This window comes from Oncorhynchus masou, chromosome 29 (assembly GCF_036934945.1).
Source record: "Oncorhynchus masou masou isolate Uvic2021 chromosome 29, UVic_Omas_1.1, whole genome shotgun sequence".
In the NCBI taxonomy this organism is placed as follows: Eukaryota; Metazoa; Chordata; class Actinopteri; order Salmoniformes; family Salmonidae; genus Oncorhynchus; species Oncorhynchus masou.
Window position 1 is genome coordinate 67,238,528 of NC_088240.1, and position 22,266 is coordinate 67,260,793.

Here is a 22,266-nt window from a genome sequence, read left to right on the forward strand (position 1 = left end):
CATTACAAGCACATCATAATGCATTATACCGGTTGGTTTTAAGTAAAGTGTTACCCACAGTTTTGATGACTCAGAGTGAAATAGTGTCAGACTATGGCCATCAGCCAAAGGGAGGTCAAAGGGAGATAGGGGGAGCAGGGCCACCAGGGCCAGTGAGGCCTGAGAGGCCTGAGAGTAGAGTAGAAATAATGCATGGTAACTAAAGGTAAGGCTCTCATGAAAAATTCACATGCTAGGTAGGTAGGTAGGTAGGAGACACTGGAGACAGAGCAAGAAGACACTCAATCAGCCACCGAGAGCCGGTAATAATCCCACTGATTTAGAGACTGGCTCTTTAACACCTGCTGCCTACCTTAGCATGAGCCCTTTCGGGGTTTTGTGGTCTTTCCTGCTGCAACGATTTAGTGTCAAAAGGTAAAGGAGGGCGATCGCAATGGTTACATAGAGATTCATAAATCACCTTTCCCAGGTGTCAAAGGTTAGGTTCAATGAATGCTGAAAACATCTTATTCAATGTATCCCAAAAACAGTCAACGATACCCATCCGTGCACTACAACAACAGCAAAAGGCCCAGACCAGAACAAACTCGTTTCCAATAACTTCATGAAGTGCTACATACATGTGCATTCATGGAAGACTAAACAGAGGAAAACTATGAATCAGGTTACAATAAAACACAGCTAATTGCTTATTCAATCATAATGCAGCTACATATCCTCAGTAACAAACAAACACACACACACACACACCTCTATATCAGGGGCAGGATCAGTAGGTACTCACCTCTGGCACTTTAGGCGGAGGTTTCCGCACCACTTTGTCCTGCAACACTTTCTCCCTGATGCTTATGGCAACAACGTCCAGGGATCCCAGCAGGCTGTTGGGTTTGAAGGCTAGGGACAGGCCCTCGCTGGACAGCAGCTCCAGGGTGTGATATGCTGGGTTCAGGTGGTACCGGCTGCACAGATCCACCAACAGGTCCATGAGCGCTTTGCTGCACAGAGAGAGGCAAAAGCAGCACAGGAAGCCAGGCTGAGTCACAGACAGGAAGCCAGGTGGAGGTAGAGTCATAGGCTCGTCAGAGTAGAGTTGAGCGGAGCGGGACAAAGTAGACCAAGGTAAGTCCCTATTCCCTAGTTAGAGCACTTCTTTGACCAAGGACCACTACTTTTGACAAGACCACTATGGGTTCTGGTCAAAAGTAGTGCACTATATAGGGAATAGGGTGCTGTTTGGGATGTGACTTGACTGACAGATAGGGTTACCTCCTTTAGCTGTAATTACACTGGGTGATGCACAGGCAGGCACTCATGCCGCTCGGCTTACAGCATTAGATAAGCCTGCAAATTTGTACATAAAAGGCTGATTTAATGATCTGAACTTAGTGACGTTTTAGAAAGTTAAATGAATTACAGATAGGAAATCTAGCCTTAGTCAATTGACAATAAATTACCCATCTGATCTACCTATAATATATGTATGCAGGAATGGAAATTAAGCTAGCCTGAGGCTAGTACTTTGCAGATGGGGCTAGTAGAAAATGTGCCAAACTAGCCCATCAGGCAAGTGACATTTTGGATTTCAAATATTAAATGTCACAAATTTGGCTAGAAGAATGTAACCTGGGCTAGTAAAAATTGCAGTCTACTAGCCCGACTGGCCAGTGTCCCAAATCCTTCACTTGAGAATGTAGAATGTCTTAATAAATCCTGATACAATGTTCTGTTTTAGAGCATCATATGAACTGTCATGTAATACAGAACATCAACTGACGAGGTGTCAAAGGGTAACTGTCAATCCAGGACAGAGAGAAACTCAAGGATGCTTTCTATTGCCTGCTGGGAGAAGACAGCTCATATGACCAAAGTGCTAAAGGGCTGCTCTGAACAACCAACGCAAATACCAGGGCAAAGGTTGCTCATCACAAGTCTTACAACTGCATCATAATGCAGTATACATTAGCTGTAGGATGGAGAGTTACGGTTCATTTGAAAATAACAATGTATTCATTTATACTACAACTTTCTTCTTAGAATAACATATCTAGCTAGCAAATGAGGCTTTGACAAGACACTGGAAACACAACACATTGATCTGTATTCCCTAATAATGAAAACAGTGTGACAAGTGTGACAAAACCCTTACACACCATAATGTAGAGGGTGTTGTCTGACTGCTTCCTGCACACATGAACCAGGTGATTACAAGACATTTATGACACCTGGATGAAACTCCCATGGGCTTTATCATGCACTTAGACAGCAAAACTGATTTCCCATAAATCAAATGACGGTTACACACACTTCATTTGGATTGTGCAGATTTTTCATCTGTAAATGCTCTACAGATAGCGTGACCATCTGTTGATAAGCAACTGTATGCTAAGGTTAGGGTTAGGTTAAGAATAAGGGTTAAGTTTAGGGTTAAGATAAGGTTTAAGGTTAGTGCTAGAGATGTGATTTGTGCTCAGTAACATGTGAATCTATACTGAACAAAAATATAAATGCAACATGCAACAATTTAAAATATTTTACTGAGTTACAGTTCATATCAGGAAATGGATGTGGATCAGAAAACCAGTCAGGTCAAGACCCTGGTGAGGATGAGGAGCACGCAGATGAGCTTCCCCGAGGCGCTTTCTTACAGTTTGTGCTGAAATTCTTTGTTTGTGCAAATGAGGGGCTCCCGAGTGGCGCAGCGGTCTAAGGCTCTGCATCTCAGTGATAGAGGAGTCACTACAGACCCTGGTATGATTCCAGGCTGTATCACAACTGGCCGTGATTGGGAGTCTCATAGGGTGGCACACAATTGGCCCAGCGTCGTCCGGGTTAGAGTTTGGCCGGGGTAGGCCTTCATTGTAAATAAGAATTTGTTCTTAACTGACTTTCCTAGTAAAATTGAATAAATGAAACCCACAGTCTCATCAGCTGTCCGGGTGGCTCGTCACAGACCATCCCCGCAGGTGAAGGAGACGGATGTGGAGGTCCTGGACAGGCGTGGTTACATGTGGTCTGAGGTTGTGAGGACGGTTGGACATACTGTCAAATTCTCTAAAACGATATTGGAGGTGGCTTATGGTAGAGAAATAAACATTCTCTGGCAACAGCTCTGGTGGAAATTCCTGCAGTCAGTATGCCAATTGCACTCTCCCTCAAAGCTTGAGACACCTTTGGCATTGTATTGTGTGATAAAACTGCACATTCTGGAGTGACCTTTTATTGTCAGCATCAGCTTCTTCATATGCCACACCTGTCAGGTGGATGGATTATTTTGGCAAAGGAGAAATGTTCAGTAACAGTAATGTAAACAAATTTGTGCATTCAATTTGAAAGTAATAAGCTTTTTGTTCGTATTAGAAATGTTAATTTTATTTCTTCTCATGAAACATGGGACCCACACTTTACATGTTGTGTTTATATTTTTGTTTAGTATAGATAGCTAGTTGAAATGTTACTGATAGTCTAAAGATGGACTATCCAAATGAAGTGTTACCCAAATTACTTGGCAAAGAGCATCACTCAGAGTAAAAGGCAATGGAAAAGACGGCCCCAAGTGAGAGAGATGACGACCACTGTATGAGCCTGATCCCAGATCTGTTTTTTTCTGTCCAGAGCAGTTGGCAAGACTTCAGACAGACCTGGGACCACAGTCCAATATTGGTTCACAAAAAAAAACTCACATGCCACTCATTAACAGCATTAACAGAGGCCCTTGTCTTGTTTTCTGCATGAGGGCTGGAGTCCTGGATGGCCTGGTCTGATTCACTCACTGCTCCAGCAGAAAGAGCGAGAGACCCTCATTAAGGCCAGAGAGGCTCTGGCAGGTCAGCTTCTCACATACTGATTCTGGGCCACTGAGGGAACCTTAAAAAGGCCTCTCTGATCAGATACCAAACAGGGCCATATCCACATACATAACAGAATCTGTGAATTGAGGGTCGAAGGGGTAATGTGTATGTGTGCATATGTGACGTGTGTGTGTGTTGGTGTTTGCCTGTGTTGCCTCTTACCTGCCGTCCACTGTGCTGCTGGTCTGGTAGCCTTGAGGCAGAGTGATATGGAGGTCTACGCTGGTCCTCATCATGTTCTCCTTGGTGTCCATCACCATGCTGCCCATACTGCCCTGCGCTGAGCCTCCCCCATCAGGCACGGCATTACGGAAGATTCTCCTGGGGGCAGGCTGGGGGGCCGGGGGCGGAGGAGGGGCTCTGGACTTCATCCTCTTCCTGGGGGACAGACAGAGGTTAAACACTTCTTATGGCTGGGGGCAGTATTAAGTAGCTTGGATGAATAAGGTGCCCAGAATAAACTGCCTGCTACTCAGGCCCAGTTGCTATTACACTGCTCAAAAGAATAAGGGAACACTAAAATAACACATCCTAGAGCTGAATGAATGAAATATTCTTATTAAATATTTTTTTTCTTTACATAGTTGAATGTGCTGACAACAAAATCACACAAAAATGATCAATGGAAATCAAATTTATCAACCCATGGAGGTCTGGATTTGGAGTCACACTCAAAATTAAAGTGAAAAACCACACTACAGGCTGATCCAACTTTTATGTAATGTCCTTAAAACAAGTCAAAATGAGGCTCAGTAGTGTGTGTGGCCTCCATGTGCCTGTATGACCTCCCTACAATGCCTGGGCATGCTCCTTATGAGGTGGTGGATGGTCTCCTGAGGGATCTCCTCCCAGACCTGGACTAAAGCATCCGCCAACTCCTGGACAGTCTGTGGTGCAACGTGGCGTTGGTGGATGGAGCGAGACATGATGTCCCAGATGTGCTCAATTGAGGAACGGGTGGGCCAGTCCATAGCATCAATGCCTTCCTCTTGCAGGAGCTGCTGACACACTCCAGCCACATGAGGTCTAGCATTGTCTTGCACTAGGAGGAACACAGGGCCAACCGCACAAGCATATGGTCTCACAAGGGGTCTGAGGATCTCATCCCGGTACCTAATGGCAGTCAGGCTACCTCTGGCAAGCACATGGAGGGCTGTGCGGCCCCTCAAAGAAATACCACCCCACACCATGACTGACCCACCGCCAAACCGGTCATGCTGGAGGATGTTGCAAGCAGCAGAACGTTCTCCACGGTGTCTCCAGACTCTGTCACGTCTGTCACAATCTTGGTGTTCTCTGGCAAATGCCAAACTGTAAGCACAACCCCCACTTGTGGACGTCAGGCTCTCATACCACCCACATGGAGTCTGTTTCTGACCATTTGAGCAGACACATGCACATTTGTGGCCTGCTGGAGGTCATTTTGCAGGGCTCTAGCAGTGCTCCTCCTGCTCCTCCTTGCTCAAAGGCGGTGGTAGCAGTCCTGCTGCTGGGTTGTTGACTTCCTACGGCCCCTTCCACGTGTCCTGATGTACTGGCCTGTCTCCTAGTAGTGCCTCCATGCTCTGGACACTACGCTGACAGACACAGCAAACCTTCTTGCCACAGCTTGCATTGATGTGCCATCCTGGATGAGCTGCACAACCTGAGCAACTCAGAGTGAAAGCACCGCCAGCATTCTAAAGTGAATAAAACATCAGGACGCATAGGAACTGAGAAGTGATCTGTGGTCACCACCTGCAGAACCACTCCTTTATTGGGGGTGTCTTGCTAATTGCCTAGAATTTCCACCTGTTGTCTATTCCATTTCCACAACAGCATGTGAAATTTATTGTCAATCACTGTTGCTTCCTCAGTGGACAGTTTGATTTCACAGAAGTGTGATTGACTTAGAGTTACATTGTGTTGTTTAAGTGTTCCCTTTATTTTTTTGAGCAGTGTATATGCATATTATTAGTAGATTTGGATAGAAAACGCTCTGAAGTTTCTAAAAACTGTTTGAATGATGTCTGTGAGTATAACAGAACTCATATGGCAGGCAAAAACCTGAGAAAAAAATCCAACCAGGAAGTGGGAAATCTGGTTTGTAGTTTTTCAAGTCATTGCCTATCGAATATACATTGTCTATGGGGTCATATTGCACTTCCTAAGGCTTCCACTAGATGTCAACAGTCTTTAGAACCTTGTTTGATGCTTCTACTGTGAAGGAGGGGGGAATAAGAGCTGAGTGAGTCAGAGGTCTGCCTGAGTGACATGGGCTGATCACGCATGCTCATGTGAGAGTTAGCTTTGTCCCATTGCATTTCTACAGACAAAGGAATTCTCCGGTTGAAACATTGAAGATTTATGACAAAAACATCCTAAAGATTAATTCTATACTTCGTTTGACATGATTCTACGAACTGCAATATGACTTTTCATCTGAACTTTCGCCTGGACTTGCCCGCGCTCCGTGTTTGGATTGTGTACTAAACGCGCAAACAAAAAGGAGGTATTTGGACATAGATTATGGACTTTATCGAACAAAGCAACCATTTATTGTGGAACTGGGATTCCTGGGAGTGCATTCTGATGAAGATCATCAAAAGGTAAGTGAATATTTATAATGCTATTTCTGACTTCTGTTGACTCCACAACATGGCGGATATCTGTATGGCTTGTTTTGTCGTCTGAGCGCTGTACTCAGATTATTGCATGGTGTGCTTTTTCGGTAAAGCTTTTTGAAATCTGACACAGCGGTTGCATTAAGGAGAACTTTATCTAAAGTTACATGCATAACACTTGTATCTTTTATCAATGTTTATTATGAGTATTTCTGTAAATTTATGTGGCTCTCTGCAAAATCACAGGATGTTTTGGAAGCAAAACATTACTGAACGTAAAGCACCAATGTAAACTGAGATTTTTCAATAAAAATGTTAACTTTATCGAACAAAATATACATGTATTGTGAAGATCACAATACAATACATGAAGATCATCAAAGGTTAGTGATTCATTTTATCTCTAATTCTGCTTTTTGTGACTCCTCTCTTTGGCTGCAAAAATGGCTGTGTTTTTCTGTGACGAGGTGCAGACCTAACATAATCATTTGGTGTGCTTTTGTCGTAAAGCCTCTTTGAAATCAGACACTGTGGTGGGATTGACAACAAGTTTATCTTTAAAATGGTGTAAAATACTTGTATGTTTGAGGAATTTTAATGATGAGATTTGTTGTTTTGAATTTGGTGCCCTGCACTTTCACTGCCTGTTGTCATATCAATCCCGTTAACGGGATCTAAGCCATAAGAAGTTTTTAAGGCATAAGGTTAGGGGTATGGCTAAGTTTTGGGTTAAGATTAGTTTTACAATCAGATATTTTAGAGCAAAATTTTCATTTGCAGATTGGCCTGATTGTGGCAACCTAGAGAAATTAATGTTGTTTTCTCCCATAAAAGGCAGTCCGGTCGTCATGGTGAAAGCGAAATAGAACAGACAAGATTTCGCACCACTTTGCCGTTTTGCGCTGGGATAGGTGACAACAGACATAATAGAGGCAACTTGAATGGCAAGTTGTCTTTCAGAGAGATTACTTAAAAGCAAGTCTGTCTCCAGATATGTAAAGGTTGTTTATTGGTTGTCAGGGTCACAATGGTCCGTGTTGATGTGATGTTCCATTCACATCTGACACCAAGGAATTTCCTTATCATGATTTGTTCATTATTATAAAAACTTAATGCAGTTATCTTGTTTTATAAATACTTTTTTTTTTAAAGAGGTGCTCCACAAGCCTTTGGGTTTTTAACCCCTCCGGCACATGCTCTTTTCATTTGCCTTTTAAACTTTTATCATATTGTTTTGTAGTTTCTTGTGTGCAAATAAATAGAACAATTATTTTATATAGTACAGATATGTAACCATCTAAACACACAAGGATAAAGATAACAGGCATGCATTGCAATTCATCCAAACTCATGTCTGTCGCATTACACTGTTTTTCTATTGTCTGTCATTTTACTGTATAATGCTTCATGCTTCAATATATCAATCACAGGAGGCATAAAAAACATTTTCAACGTTTTTTTGCGCGCAGGCGGCACCGCTACACTGCACTGATGGCAGGACTTTGAGAGAAGATGATGGAAATCATTAGTGGTCCTAACTTTCACTATACCTGACTATGTACAGTATTTGACACGTGTCAGAGGAACAAATTGTAGCTTTGTCTCAGCACACACCATTATCTTGACTATAATATACAGTTTACAATGATTCATGCTTTTCCCCTTATAGGTATGTTGAATAGCTACACACTTTCTCCCTACTGAGCAAACAACAGTATGAGATAAATCTGCACCACTCACGTCAAGTCAGTCCTTGGGCTTTTGATTAAGCGTTCTGTATATCAGTCCGTGTTTATAAATCCTTCCCAAGGACTACAGGGAAAAGGTATCTTCTAGGAGCCTTTGAAGACACCTTGATCTTTGAAGGTGGAGAGTAGGCATGCATGTGAACATTCAACAAACCACTGTGCTTGGACTCTAACCTCACCTAAATTAATTATTAATAACTAAGTCCGGCATCCATACACCGCCACAGAGCAATTGAACCATTGAAATACAATTGTTCCAAACACTACAGAGAGGGCGATTAAATGAAAAGAACTTCATGATCAAAACCAGTGTAGTGTGGTATACCAATATGAATGGGTCAGGTAGACACTGCACCTGTGTGTTTGAAATTGGGGCAACAACTTGCACATCTCCGCTCAAGACAGATCTTAGTGTGCCCTTGTCTCCAGCCCAGGACCCATTGAGTCAGCCAACACACACACACACACACACACACACACACACAAATAACCTTTTCGGGCAAAGACAGAGTCTCCCAAAGAGAGAAGGAAACTCCGTTACTGAGCTGGGCGGTAAGTGCAGCTTCCTCAGTGATAATCAGTGACTGGGTTACAAATGGACCTTTCACAGAACCACTCAGTCCGCTCTCTCCACTTCATTGGCCAGTTATGAAAGGAATCAACCCAAGATATTTTTTTAACTGAACACAAAATCCAATGGAAACACATACAAGATTTTGTTGAACGACTGTGAGAAGGTCACTTCTAGTGACTTTTTAAAAGGACATTGTAATCCAAAATGCATGAAAATCGAATTATGTTCTCTTCCTTTGAAACTCATCTGTAAATCGAGGACAGTTTCATTTTATCTCTTGAGCTCAGTGATATCACCAGCCAATTCTATATTAACCCCCAAAATAATGTAGCATGCGTAATGTTACTGTATCTTAGCTAACAATTATAATAGGGTTGGCTATACTTTCAGGATTACAAGCTAGCTAGCTAGTTAGCTTGGAGATTTATTGGATGATCTGATGAGAATCTGAAGACGGTCTATAACTTCTAACTTTCCACAAGGCACAAATGTCAATTCAGTGTCTATTCCATGTTGGTTCAACTTAATTTCATATCTGTAAGGTCCCTCAATCGAGTAATGAATTTCAAGCACAGACACAAATCACAAAGACAAGGTAGGTTTTTCAATGCCTAGCAAAGAAGGACACAGTTTGGTAGAGGTGTAAAACATTTTTTTTGAATGGAACATCCCTTTGAGCAAAAAAATGAACTTTTTGTCCTGAATACAAAGCGTAATGCTTGGGCCAAATCCAACACGTCACTGAGTACCACTCTTCATATTTTCAAGCATGGTGGTGGCTGCATCATGTTATGGGTATGCTTGTCATTGGCAAGGAGTAGCCCAAATCTACACTGGAGTTGCATACCACGACAACATTATATGTAACCGAATGACCCCGGTTACAGTTTTGACTTAAATCAGCTTGGAAATCTATAGCAAGACTTGAAATCTTCAACAGGCAATTTGAATAATGTTTTAAAGAATAATGTTTTAAAGAATAATGGGCAAATATTGTACAGTCCAGATGTGCAAAGCTCTTAGAGACAACCAAAAAGACATACAGCTGTAATTATTGTAGGATTACATTGCAGTAGGGATTGTCAGAGATAGTGCAACTATGATATGGTCAACAACATCCCCCAACAGTACAGCACAGGGGACTACAGTAGGGAGTAGCCAGTGACTAACAAACCAGCTAGGTGTTGAGAGGAGTGGCCTACTACTGCTATAAACCTAACCTAGCTGTTTAGACCCAGTGGGAGTGTGTAAGCATCACAACAAGCCCCACAGCACAGGAACTGCAGTAGCTGTAGGGTATCTAGCTTACCAGTGAATAGATACTACTTCTATAACCTGGCAATTTGTTACCCTGGTGTTGAGTTAGACTGATTACGAGATTAGTCTCTGTGTGCATGGGACTGTTCACATTCCAAGGCCCAAATAAGGCTCTGCTCCCCTATAGGCAACTATCCAGATAGAATAAGTCAACCCCTCTGTGCTCTTTCTGCCACAGGCTCAAGTTCATATCAATAATGCTCTCTGTTGTATTGGACAACAATAAAGGAAGCAGTGAGTCAGTGGGAGATACAACTCACTCTGCAAGGAAAGACTGATAAGAGCTTGTACTGTATGAGGTTCATAAGTTATCCTGACAAAATAATTCTGGAAATATAAATATTCCTTCCTTCCCTGGGTCTTATTAAAATAGTGGAATATGTTAGTAGAGTTTGGGACTGTAGTGTATTAGAAGCAGGAGACCGTTTAGACCTGATGAAGAGAGACGCGCACAATGACGACCTGTCATTTTAGAAGTTGAAGGTAGGGGAAACACAAGCTGCATCCCAAATGGCACCCTAATCTTTACATGGTGCATCACTTTTGAGCAGAGCTCTATAGGCCCTGGACAATCTAAAGTAGTGCACTATAAAGTGAATAGGGTGCCATTTGGAACACCTGTCATGGCCCGTTCTATGCAACACAATGGGATTAGCTCCAAACAATGGGTGCACTATTCTCTAAAAAGTAGGAATTGTGAATTTAGGCATACTATGGAGTAATAAAACAAAAGTGACCCATTTCACTCCAACAGACATTTCTTTTACTGACCATAATTAGCATATGAAATACCTGCATATTATTAGTAACTACATACTATACTACATATGAACTAGGATGTGTGTAAGATAAAGGAAAATCTTAATAATCTATTTCCTGACATTAGTGCTTTTCTTAGCTTACAATAATATAAAAGTTCTGATCAAAATATATACATTGAACATTTGATTTAAAAATGTATTAATAATAATATGAAGGGACAGAGGAGAATAAACAAGTAAATATCAGGAAATAAATTACTTCTTTGGGTAATTATGTAGTTCACCTCATTGTGCTTATTGTCTGCTAAAGCAGCTTGATCTGGTTTTAGAAATCTTTGGCCATCTCATTTGGGATCTTTTAATTCCACAACAGACTAGCTATTGATTAAGGACTGAGGGGAAAAAAACTGCCTTCATTTGGAAGGTGTCCAAGTTCTGAGAGAAAGAGAGACTGTCAGCACACATCAATGAGAGACTGGATTGCTACTAGCGTTCCCATAGACTTCCAGTAATTGAGACGACTGTCTACATGTATTTAAAAACTAGGCAGAATCGCGGCAGAAATATATATAAAGTCTCCTGAGTGGCACAGCGGTCTAAGGCACTGCATCACAGTGCTTGAGGAGTCACTACAGACCTGGGTTCGATCCCAGGCTGTGTCGCAGCTGGCTGCGACCGGGAGACCGATGAGGCGGGGCACAACTGGCCCAGCATCGTCCGGGTTAGAGGAGGGTTATATATATATATATATTATGTATACCGTTTGTTTGTTTGTATATATATATATATATATATATATATATATATATATATATATATATATATATATATATATACACATATATACATACAAACAAAGGGTTTTTGTTTATTTGTACTATTTTCAACATTGTAGAATAATAGTGAAGCCATCAAAACCAAGTGAAGCTGGTTGAGATAATGCCAAGAGTGTGCAAAGCTTCCATCAAGGCAAAGGGTGGCTACTTTGAAGAATCTCAAATGTATTTTAATTTGTTTAACACTTTTTTTGGTTACTACATCATTCCATATGTGTTATTCATAATTTTGATGTCTTCACTGTAATTCTACAATGTAGAAAATAGTAGAGATAAAGAAAACCCTGAAATGAGTAGGTGTCCAAACGTTTGACTGGTACTGTATATTAAATGACATTGCAACAATTTAGAGTCACCTCTGCTAAAATAATATAGGGAAAACACTACCTTAAGAAGCTCTTTAACCCTTCCACACGTTAGAACCAATGCTATTCTTGTCGGTTGTCACTTGAGTTTCCCCCTAATTGAGCAGAGGACAGACAGTGAATACCCTCAGCCACTCCACAGAGCAACAATGGCAGCATGCTCTCTGGGAGCCATGGTGTTCTCATAGCAACCTATATTTACACCACTAGGAGAGAGAGACTTGCTCTCTATTTGGTGGCAGCTGGGTATTTATGACATATGCTGCAAAAAGTGAATGACCCACATGCATCTAGGGGACATTTGAGCTCCACAAAGGCATTTGTTTGCAGTTGCTAAGAGCATGCAGCTTCCTAATTCAGCATATGCCCCCACTCTCAAATTACAAACTTCGAAGGGTAGACTAAAGCCCACCCTATTTTATTGCTGAGATGGCAAGGACTTCATTGGCTTTCTGATGATAACAACCTGGCCAGTGAATTCTCTGAAGTGTCCATTTAAAACTCTTATTTGGCGCTACAACAATAGAATACATAGTTCTCTGAGAACAGTAACACGGAAAACACCAACAGGTAGCCTAAAGTCAAATCTGTATAATATGTACCAAGAAGTAGATGATGGTTGTATTGGTTTTAAAATGAAAACATAAGCCAATTAATATTTTCATATAAACTCTCACTGTCAACTGTGTTTATTTTCAGCAAACTTAACATGTGTAAATATTTGTATGAACATAAGGTTCAACAAATGAGACATAAACTGAACAAGTTCCACAGAAATGTAATAATGTGTCCCTGAACAAAGTCAGTATCTGGTTTTGCCACCAGCTGCATTAAGTACTGCAGCGCATCTCATCCTCATGGACTGCACCATATTTGCCAGTTCTTGCTGTGAGATGCATCCCCACTCTCCCACCAAGGCACCTGCAAGTTCCTGGACATTTCTGGGGGGGAAAGGCCCTAGCCCTCACTCTCTGATCCAAAAGGTCCCAGACGTGCTCAATGGGATTGAGATCGGGGCTCTTCGCTGGCCATGGCAGAACACTGATATTCCTGTCTTGCAGGAAATCACGTACAGAATGAGCAGTATGGCTAGTGGCATTGTCATGGAGGGTCATGTCAGGATGAGCCTGCAGGAAGGGTACCACATGAGGGAGAAGGATGTCTTCCCTGTAACGCACAGCGTTGAGATTGCCTGCAATGACAACAAGCTCAGTCCGATGATGCTGTGATACACTGCCCCAGACCATGACGGACCCTCCACCTCCAAATCGATCCCGCTCCAGAGTAAAGGCCTCGGTATAACGCTCATTCCATCGACGATAAAAGTGAATCCGACAATCACCCCGGTGAGACAAAACCGTGACTCGTCAGTGAGGAGCACTTTTTGCCAGTCCTGTCTGGTCCAGCGACGGTGGGTTTGTGCCCATAGGCGACGTTGTTGCCGGTGATGTCTGGTGAGGACCTGCCTTACTACAACAGGCCTAAAAGCCCTCAGTCCAGCCTCTCTCAGCCTATTGCGGACAGTCGGAGCACTGATGGAGGGATGTGCGTTCCTGGTCTAACTCGGGCAGATGGAGGGATGTGCGTTCCTGGTCTAACTCGGGCAGTTGTAGTGCCGTCTTAGGCGTCTCACAGTATGGACATTGCAATTTACTGGCCACATCTGCAGTCCTCATGCCTCCTTGCAGCATGCCTAAGGCATGTTCACACAGATGAGCAGGGACCATGGGCATCTTTCTTTTGGTGTTTTTCAGAGCCAGTAGAAAGGCCTCTTTAGTGTCCTAAGTTTTAATAACTGTGACCTTAATTGCCTACCATCTGTAAGCTGTTAGTGTCTTAACAACCGTTCCACAGGTGCGTGTTCATTAATTATTTATAGTTCATTGAGCATGGGAAAGTGTTTAAACCCTTTACAATGAAGATCTGTGAAGTTATTTGGATTTTTACAAATTATCTTTGAGAGACAGGGTCCTGAAATAGGGACATTTCTTTTCTTGCTGAGTTTATTTGCCTTGCGGTTTTCATTATGTTTAGGTCATGGTTCGTGGTGTCTCCAAAGTTTTTTGGGGTGTATTATTTTTGTTGCGTATAGATTTAAAACGTGTCTCCTTTAGGACAATGATAGCTGGTGAGTCACCATGGAGGGTAATGTGGGTGTGTCGGTTGTAGAATATATAGAGGGTGTAACAGGGTATATTCCGTTGCAGTCCAGAGTACTCCAACATCAGACACTTCTTGCCCCGCCCCCCCCACAGCCTCTTCCCAAATGCCATGCTCTATCATTACACACCCACACACCATGCTCAGAATACTCCGGCTCTGCTAGCCTTGGACTGTTCCAAAGCTGCTGGTTCTGGGAGGGACAGGACTATACTGACTGTAACCACATCTCTGGGGGAACAAGTGAACTCAGCTCCTCTTGCTCTAACACAGGTGCCTTCTGGGATCAATTACTCATTGGCAGTAAGAGAGAGATACATGAATAAGAGAAGAGCATCTCTGGGCTGCCGTTCTCTCTGACATCCACCTAAGGGAGAGGCACCACTTGTCGTACTGTAACAAAACCAGACACCACCCCTCTTCCCTTCACAGCAGTCAGAGACATGTAAGCTAGGTGCCTAGGCCTGGTCATCTGCTCCTGACTGGTTGGTGATCAGGGCTGCCTGGTCTATGTATGACTGGTTGGTGATCAGGGCTGCCTGGTCTATGTATGACTGGTTGGTGATCAGGGCTGCCTGGTCTATGTATGACTGGTGGTGAGACATCGCATAAGTAATTACAGCCACGGGAAAAAACAGCCAACATATTCACTTCAACTAAACACTCTTAGAAAACAGGGTTCTTTGGCTGTTTTTTGGTTCCAGGTAGGATCCTTTGGGTTCCATGTAGAACCCTCCGTGGGTAGGGTTTTACATGGAACCCAAAAGGGTTCAAACCCGGAACCCAAAAGGGTTCTTCAAAGGGTTCTCCTATGGGGACAGCCGAGGAGCCCTTTTAGGTGCTATATAACACCGTTTGTGTGTATGCTTGCCGCCTACCTAGCGAACAAATAATGACAAAGCATCTTCACTTCAAAGTACCTCAGGAATGTCTTAATGCAACTATTAAATAGAGCAAACACCACAGAGCACCAGCAGTGTTCTGAAGTCATTTCAGAAGTAGGCTATTGACACAACAAATACATACAACTATAGTTTACTGATAAGACACATGGCTGAGTGGACCAAACAAAGCCTCTGAAGCCAGATGGTGCAGTGCTGAGTTAATCGGGTCATTTCTTTAGCATCCCATATTACTGCAGATACATCTGTGTCCCAAAGGGCACCCCATTTCTATATAGTGCACAACTTTTGACCAGGATCCATAGGGCTTTGATCAAAAGTAGGACACTATGTAGAGAATAGGTTGCCATTTGGGAAGCAGACTAAGTCTCTGCTCTAATCCACTGACCGCTTCAGACCATGGTCTTAGACTAACAACTCTCACTTAGCAATGACCCATGTCATGAGAAGACCTGTCCCCTTTAATAGAGACCGTTCCACGTGTATCTGGACAGGATTCAGTCTCTCTCAATCCCAGACAGAACCTAATCTTCGAGGATTGCACATGCCAGTGCAAACAAGAGAAGCCTATACTGTATAGCCTACCCTATACACCAGATATGCATCCCTACAGTGTATAGTGGACTACTTTTGAGCAGAGCCCTATGGGGCATGGTCAAAAGTAGTGCACTATATAGGGAATAGTGTGCCATTTGAGATACAGTATAATCCTGGTCTGCATAACCTGGCCCTCTAGACCAGCTGCTGTGTGTGTGAAACCATCCCTGGTGGAGGGTAATATCCCACAAGACAGGGAGTAGAGCACTGAGCAGCGGGGACTGGGGGGGGGGGAACAGAACAGCAGGAAATAACAATTAGTTTGTTCCATACTCCCTAAGCAGCTCCCTCAATTAACAAAGCTCTGCTGCAGGGAAGGACTCAGAGAAACAATATTATACCACTCCTCTTTTAGCCATAGACACTTCCAGTAACAGAATGAGACTAACATATGATTATGGTATTAGTTAAATAAGGGGAGGCTACTGCAGTAAAGGTGTGAAAAGGGAAATAGCTGTAAACAGTGGCAAACTAGTGTCCGTACGAGCATCACCGTATGATAACATAAAGCATCACTAGAACCAACAGCTGCTCTTCCTCTTACTCAGACTCTGCCACAGTGTGATGGTGCAGGTGAAATAACAATCACAACCATCCAAACCAGCCAATATAGGAACATGGCCATTAATGAACTCAATATTACTACCACACCTAACCTAATATTTGGGGGCTTGTCTCAACTGTATTGTAGAGTCGTGGCCAAAAGTTGAGAATGACACAAATTCTGCTGCCTCAGTTTGTATGATGGCAAATTGCATATACTCCAGAATGTAATGAAGAATGATCAGATGAATTGCAATTAATTGCAAAGTCCCTCTTTGCCATGCAAATGAACTGAATCCCCAAAATACGTTTCCACTGCATTTCAGCCCTGCCACAAAAGGACCAGCTGACATCATGTCAGTGATTCTCTCATTAACATAGGTATTGAGTATTGAAGAGGACAAGGCTGGAGATCACACGGTTATGCTGATTGAGTTCGAATAACAGACTGGAAGCTTCAAAGGGAGGGTGGTGCTTGGAATCATTATTCTTCCTCTGTCAACCATGGTTACCTGCAAGGAAACGTGTGCCGTCATCATTGCTATGCACAAAAAAGGCTTCACAGGCAAGGATATTGCTGCCAGTAAGATTGCACCTAAATCAACCACTTATCGGATCATCAAGAACTTCAAGGAGAGCGGTTCAATTGTTGTGGAGGCTTCAGGGAGGCCAAGAATTTCCAGCAAGTGCCAGGACCGTCTCCTAAAGTTTATTCAGCTGCGGGATCGGGGCACCACCAGTACAGACCTTGCTCAGGAATGGCAGCAGGCAGGTGTGAGTGCATCTGCACACACAGTGAGGCGAAGACTTGGAGGATGGCCTGGTGTCAAGAAGGGCAGCAAAGAAGCCACTTCTCTCCAGGGAAAAAACACCAGGGACAGACTGATATTCTGCAAAAAGTACAGGGATTGGACTGCTGAGGACTGGGGTAAAGTCATTTTCTCTGATGAATCCCCTTTCCGATTGTTTGGGGCATTCGGAAAAAAGCCTGTCCGGAGAAGACAAGCGCTACAATCAGTCCTGTGTCATGCCAACAGTAAAGCATCTGGTGACCATTCATGTGTGGGGTTGCTTCTCAGCCAAGGGAGGGGGCTCACTCACAATTTTGCCTAAGAACACAGCCATGAATAAAGAACGAGTACAACTTCTCCCAACCATCCAGGAACAGTTTGGTGATGAACAATGCCTTTTCCAGCATGATGGAGCACGTTGCCATAAGGCAAAAGTGATAACTAAGTGGCTCAGGGAACAAAACATTGATATTTTAGGCCCATGGCCAGGAAACTCCCCAGACCTTAATCTCAATGAGAACTTGTGGTCAATCCTCAAGAGGCGGGTGAACAAACAAAAACCCACAAACTCCAAGCATTGATTATGCAAGAATGCCATCAGTCAGGATGTGGCCCGGAAGTTAATTGACAGCATGCCAGGGCAGATTGCAGAGGTCTTGAAAAAGAAGGGTCAACACTGCAAATATTGACTCTATGCATCAACTTCATGTAATTGTAAATAAAAGCCTTTAACACATATGAAATGCGTGTAATTATACTTCACTATTCCATAGTAACATCTGACAAAAATATCTAAAGACACTGAAGCAGCAAACTTTGTGGAAATGAATGCGTCATTCTAAAAACTTTTGACCACGACACAGATCAGTCTTCACCACAAACCCACCTACCACACAATCCTCAGACTACACAGTCTGACAGTGGCCTAAAATAGGTCCTGTAGCTTAGTGCTCAACTTGTGTTGAAACGGCCCCTAATGTCCACCATTCACTAGAGCACACTGCAACTAGTCAGCAGACTGCTGAAGAGTAATGACTCACTTAAAAATGGTTGCCCTCTTGACTACAATAACCTACATAACATTTAAAAGCAATCAATTCCCTAAATTGGTATACGTGTGTGTGTACATGATTATGATGTAACCTACCAATAAGTTGAAACATATTCTCTTCAAAACTGCGTAAACAAGTCTTTACTGCGTAAACAATAGTAAAACTAGATCGGTCAGGTCCCAACACAGCATGTGCACTGAAGAGTCCATGGAAGTAATTCATCTGCTGTGTGTGGTGGCAGTCAGAACTATTTATAAAGACTAGTGCCAGGCAGTCAGAGAACTATGTATGAAGAGTGCCAGGCAGTCAGGTCATTTTAAACCCGATGGCCAGTAAAACAGGAATAGTTATTTTCCGCCAACAATACATCACTTCTCTGTCATCTTGCAAAAAGCTTAAAATGATATTCTCTTGAAAAACAAATAGAAATGCCTGTCCTCAATCCATCTCAATAGAAACGTCAAGGTTATAGTTTCAGGGATACACCTAAAGTATAAATGAGCCAGTATGCTACAGCAGGAAAATAAGGGAAAATCAAGTCTGACATTTCAAAGAGGAAATTACAAACTTGAAGACTTTTAAAACCTCAAGGAAACAAAAATGTTTTAAATGTCCCCCTGCAACAGGGTGATCAAATTAAGATCCTACATCTGTACACACAAATGTTTGTAAGGGAAATGAGGGTGGGGCAGGGGACTGCTTAGTGAGCAAAATGTTAATGGACCATAAGCTTTAAGACTTGAACCTGACCAAAAATACAACCCACTGCACTGGGTGTGTCTCTGAAGCTGGTCTGGTCTGGGGAGACAAGCAGGAGTGTAGCTGGTGCTTAGGGACAACACTCTCTACTGCTAATGGGGAGTGTATTTTAGGTAACATTACCAGGGAACAGACATAGAAGCATGGACAACATAGTGATAAGACAATAAATGGTTGACAGTTAAAGGGTGAAATCAAAGTGAAGATGCACAGTGGCTTATTATTTTAGATGATCTTTGGTCCATATAATCGACTGTAAACTCAAAACAGGCACTGCGAGTCGTCACTCTGTCACAACAAAAAGCCACTAAAGCATTTGAGCAAAAGGACATGTTAAAATAGACTGTAATATACTTCATACGGTAAAATATGAACATCTATTTCAAATTTCAAATGTTTACTAGCAATAATAGATAGTTAATTGGGTATTACAGCTGCATGCAACTGAGGAATTCTGCATTTTCCAGGCTATATTGCACCAAACTATTTTGTGAGGCAGGCAAATGAAACTGGGAGCCCTAAACTAAATCCCACGTCAATCTGGAAACAATTTGGGCTGAGACCCATTACTACACGCTTATAGATGGTCCCTTAGCTCAGACAACAACACCAGGCCCAGGCATTTACAGTAGTAAACACACACACACACACACACTGCTAATTAAGACTGTTGGCCTAGGTCTATACACTTTAGCCTTTTAGACCTGGGACTGGAACTGCTCATAGCCCCTAAAACACACACACACAATACTCAAATTCACACAAAAGAGAAAAAAATAAACTTAACCCAACTCCAGAGCAGTTATACTGTAACTGTATGTCACAATATACAGTGAGTATCCACATAGTTGAAACTCACCGAAATAGTAAGCGGGACTATTTTGCAATTGTGTCATCTTCAACATGACAATATGCAAAATAAGTATACATAAAATTAAACACATACTGTTGTGATCAGGGTTGAACTCCTGATAACGTCCTATAGCACAGTAAGGCAGAGCAGGGCTAGGAAGAGCAAGGCTCTCTGGGCTAGCTAAGCTAAAAAGGCTGGCATCTCAGGATGTCTGAAAGTTGGCAAATGGCACTCTAATCCCTATGTAGTGTACCAGGGTCCATACACAGCTTCAGACATGAATTACAGACTGCCAGTTATCTGCCTGTCTGGCCTTTACAGGGCTTCATTTGGTAAAGTCCTTCATCACTTTGAAACCACATCGTGCTTTAGTAGCCTCCACTAAAATTGCCTGCTCAGATTTCAAAATCTAGTCACCCAGGTACCAAAAATGAGCATTTCATCTCCTCAGAAGTGGACTGTGTCCCAAATGGCACCCTAGTCCCTTGACAGGGACCATAGGTCAAAATAGGGCTGGGTGATAAATCAATAACAATAATTATTGGAGGTAATTACTTCCCTCAATAATGATATAAAACATTTAGATTCATTTTCGATAATGTCAATATAGAATAATTAGGTACAGCAGTCCATTTCACCTCTTTGACGCAGCAGGAATGTGCAGAGAAGTGACCATATGCACGCGGAGTGGTATATGCCCACAAAAAACCCCACATAGCATCTCGAGTGATGGAGTAGCCACAATTAACCACGAAAAATTAGTGATATAGGTGAAAACAGTGTCCGTGATAGCCATAGAGAAGGAGCAGCAGTACGCAAGTACTGAAAAATAGTACGCAAGTATAAACACCATGGGACCACGCAGCCGTCATACCGCTCAGGAAGGAGATGTGTTCTGTCTCCTAGAGATGAACTTACTTTGGTGCGAAAAGTTCAAATCATTCCCAGAACAGCAGCAAAGGACCTTGTGAAGATTCTGGAGGAAACAGGTACAAATAGGTACAAATATCTATATCCACAGTAAAACAAGTCCTATATTGACATAACCTGAATGGCAGCTCAGCAAGGAAGAAGCCACTGCTCCAAAACCGCCATAAAAAAAGCCAGACAAAGATCGTACTTTTTGAAGAAATGTCCTCTGGTCTGATGAAACAAAAATGACCATAATGGCCATAAAGACCATTGTTATGTTTGGAGGAAAAAAGGGGGAGGCTTCCAAGCCAAAGAACACAGGGAAGCATGGGGAAAGGCAGCATCATGTTGTGGGGGTGCTTTGCTGCACTTCACAAAATAGATGGCATCATGAGGAAAGAAAATGTAGATATATTGAAGCAACATCTCAAGACATCAGTCAGGAAGTTAAAGCTTGGTCGCAAATGGGTCTTCCTAATGGACAATAACCCCAAGCATACTTCCAAAGTTGTGGCAAAATGGTTTAAGGACACCAAAGTCATGGTACTGGATTGGCCATCACAAAGCCCTGACCTCAAACCTATGGAACATTTGTGAGCAGAACTGAAAAAGTGTGTGCGAGCAAGGAGACTTACAAACCTGACTCTGTCAGGAGGAATGGTCCAAAATTCACCCAACGTATTGTGGGAAGCTTGTGGAAGCCTACCCAAAACGTTTGACCCAATTTAAAGGCAATGCTACCAAATACTAATTGAGTGTATGTAAACTTCTGACCCACTGGGAATGTGATGAAAGAAATAAAAGCTGAAATAAATCATTCTCTCTACTATTATTCTGACATTTCACATTCTTAAAATAAAGTGGTGATCCTAACTGACCTAAGACAGGGAATTTTTACTAAGATTAAATGTCAGGAATTGTGAAAACTGAGTATAAATGTATTTGGCTCAGGTGTATGTAAACTTCCAACTTCAACTGTACCTGCTCCCTGGCCGCAAACATGGAACAATTTTCCATCAAGTATAATTGTAGGTGTAGCTCACATAATAAAAAAAAGTAATCTTTATTTAACTAGGCAAGTCAGTTAATAACAACTTCTTACTGTCAGGACCCGGTTTCGAACCTGGGTCTTCGGAGTGAGAAACAGTCACTTAACCAACTGAGCCACGAATAGTCAGCAGAACCCAGAAGATGAGGCAGACACAGCAGTACTTAAGACGGTGTATTTAATAAAGAAAAAATCCTTAAATACAAAAAATGGCAAATCCAAAAGGTGGTAGGAAAAGCACAAAAAGGCCTCAAAAGAAACTCACAAAAAATAAACAAAAACAAAAAACAGAATACCACAAGAGCGTCACCCGGAATCGACAAGAGTACACAGAACACTAGGGCAGGGTGCTAACATACAAACACAGAGCACAGAACTAAGGGAAACTAAGGGTTTAAATACAATTAGAGGAAACGAGGCACAGGTGCAAATAATTAATGGGGATCAAGGGAAAAACATAAGGACAAAAAGCACAATGGGGGCATCTACTGACCAAAACCCGGAACAACCCTGGCCAAATCCTGACAGAATCCCCCCCCCATAGGAACGGCTCCTGACGTTCCTACCAGCTCTCTCAGGGTGGAGGACCCTGAACTG

The 22,266-nt window shown here is 42.5% G+C and overlaps 1 protein-coding gene across 7 annotated transcripts in view; it reads right to left on the reverse strand.

Annotated features, from left to right (window-relative positions):
• Positions 1–22,266, reverse strand: part of LOC135520357 (protein cordon-bleu-like) — a 76,844-nt gene that overhangs the window by 37,940 nt on the left and 16,638 nt on the right. For 6 of the 7 annotated variants that reach the window (XM_064945841.1, XM_064945842.1, XM_064945846.1 and 3 more), the window contains 2 exons: positions 4,011–4,226; positions 785–995 (listed from right to left, as the gene is read on the reverse strand). In XM_064945841.1, coding sequence (XP_064801913.1) covers positions 785–995; positions 4,011–4,226 — 427 coding nt within the window. Of the gene's footprint in view, positions 1–784; positions 996–4,010; positions 4,227–8,191; positions 8,346–22,266 lie in introns of those variants that run through there. The other variant, XM_064945844.1, reaches the window with a different exon arrangement.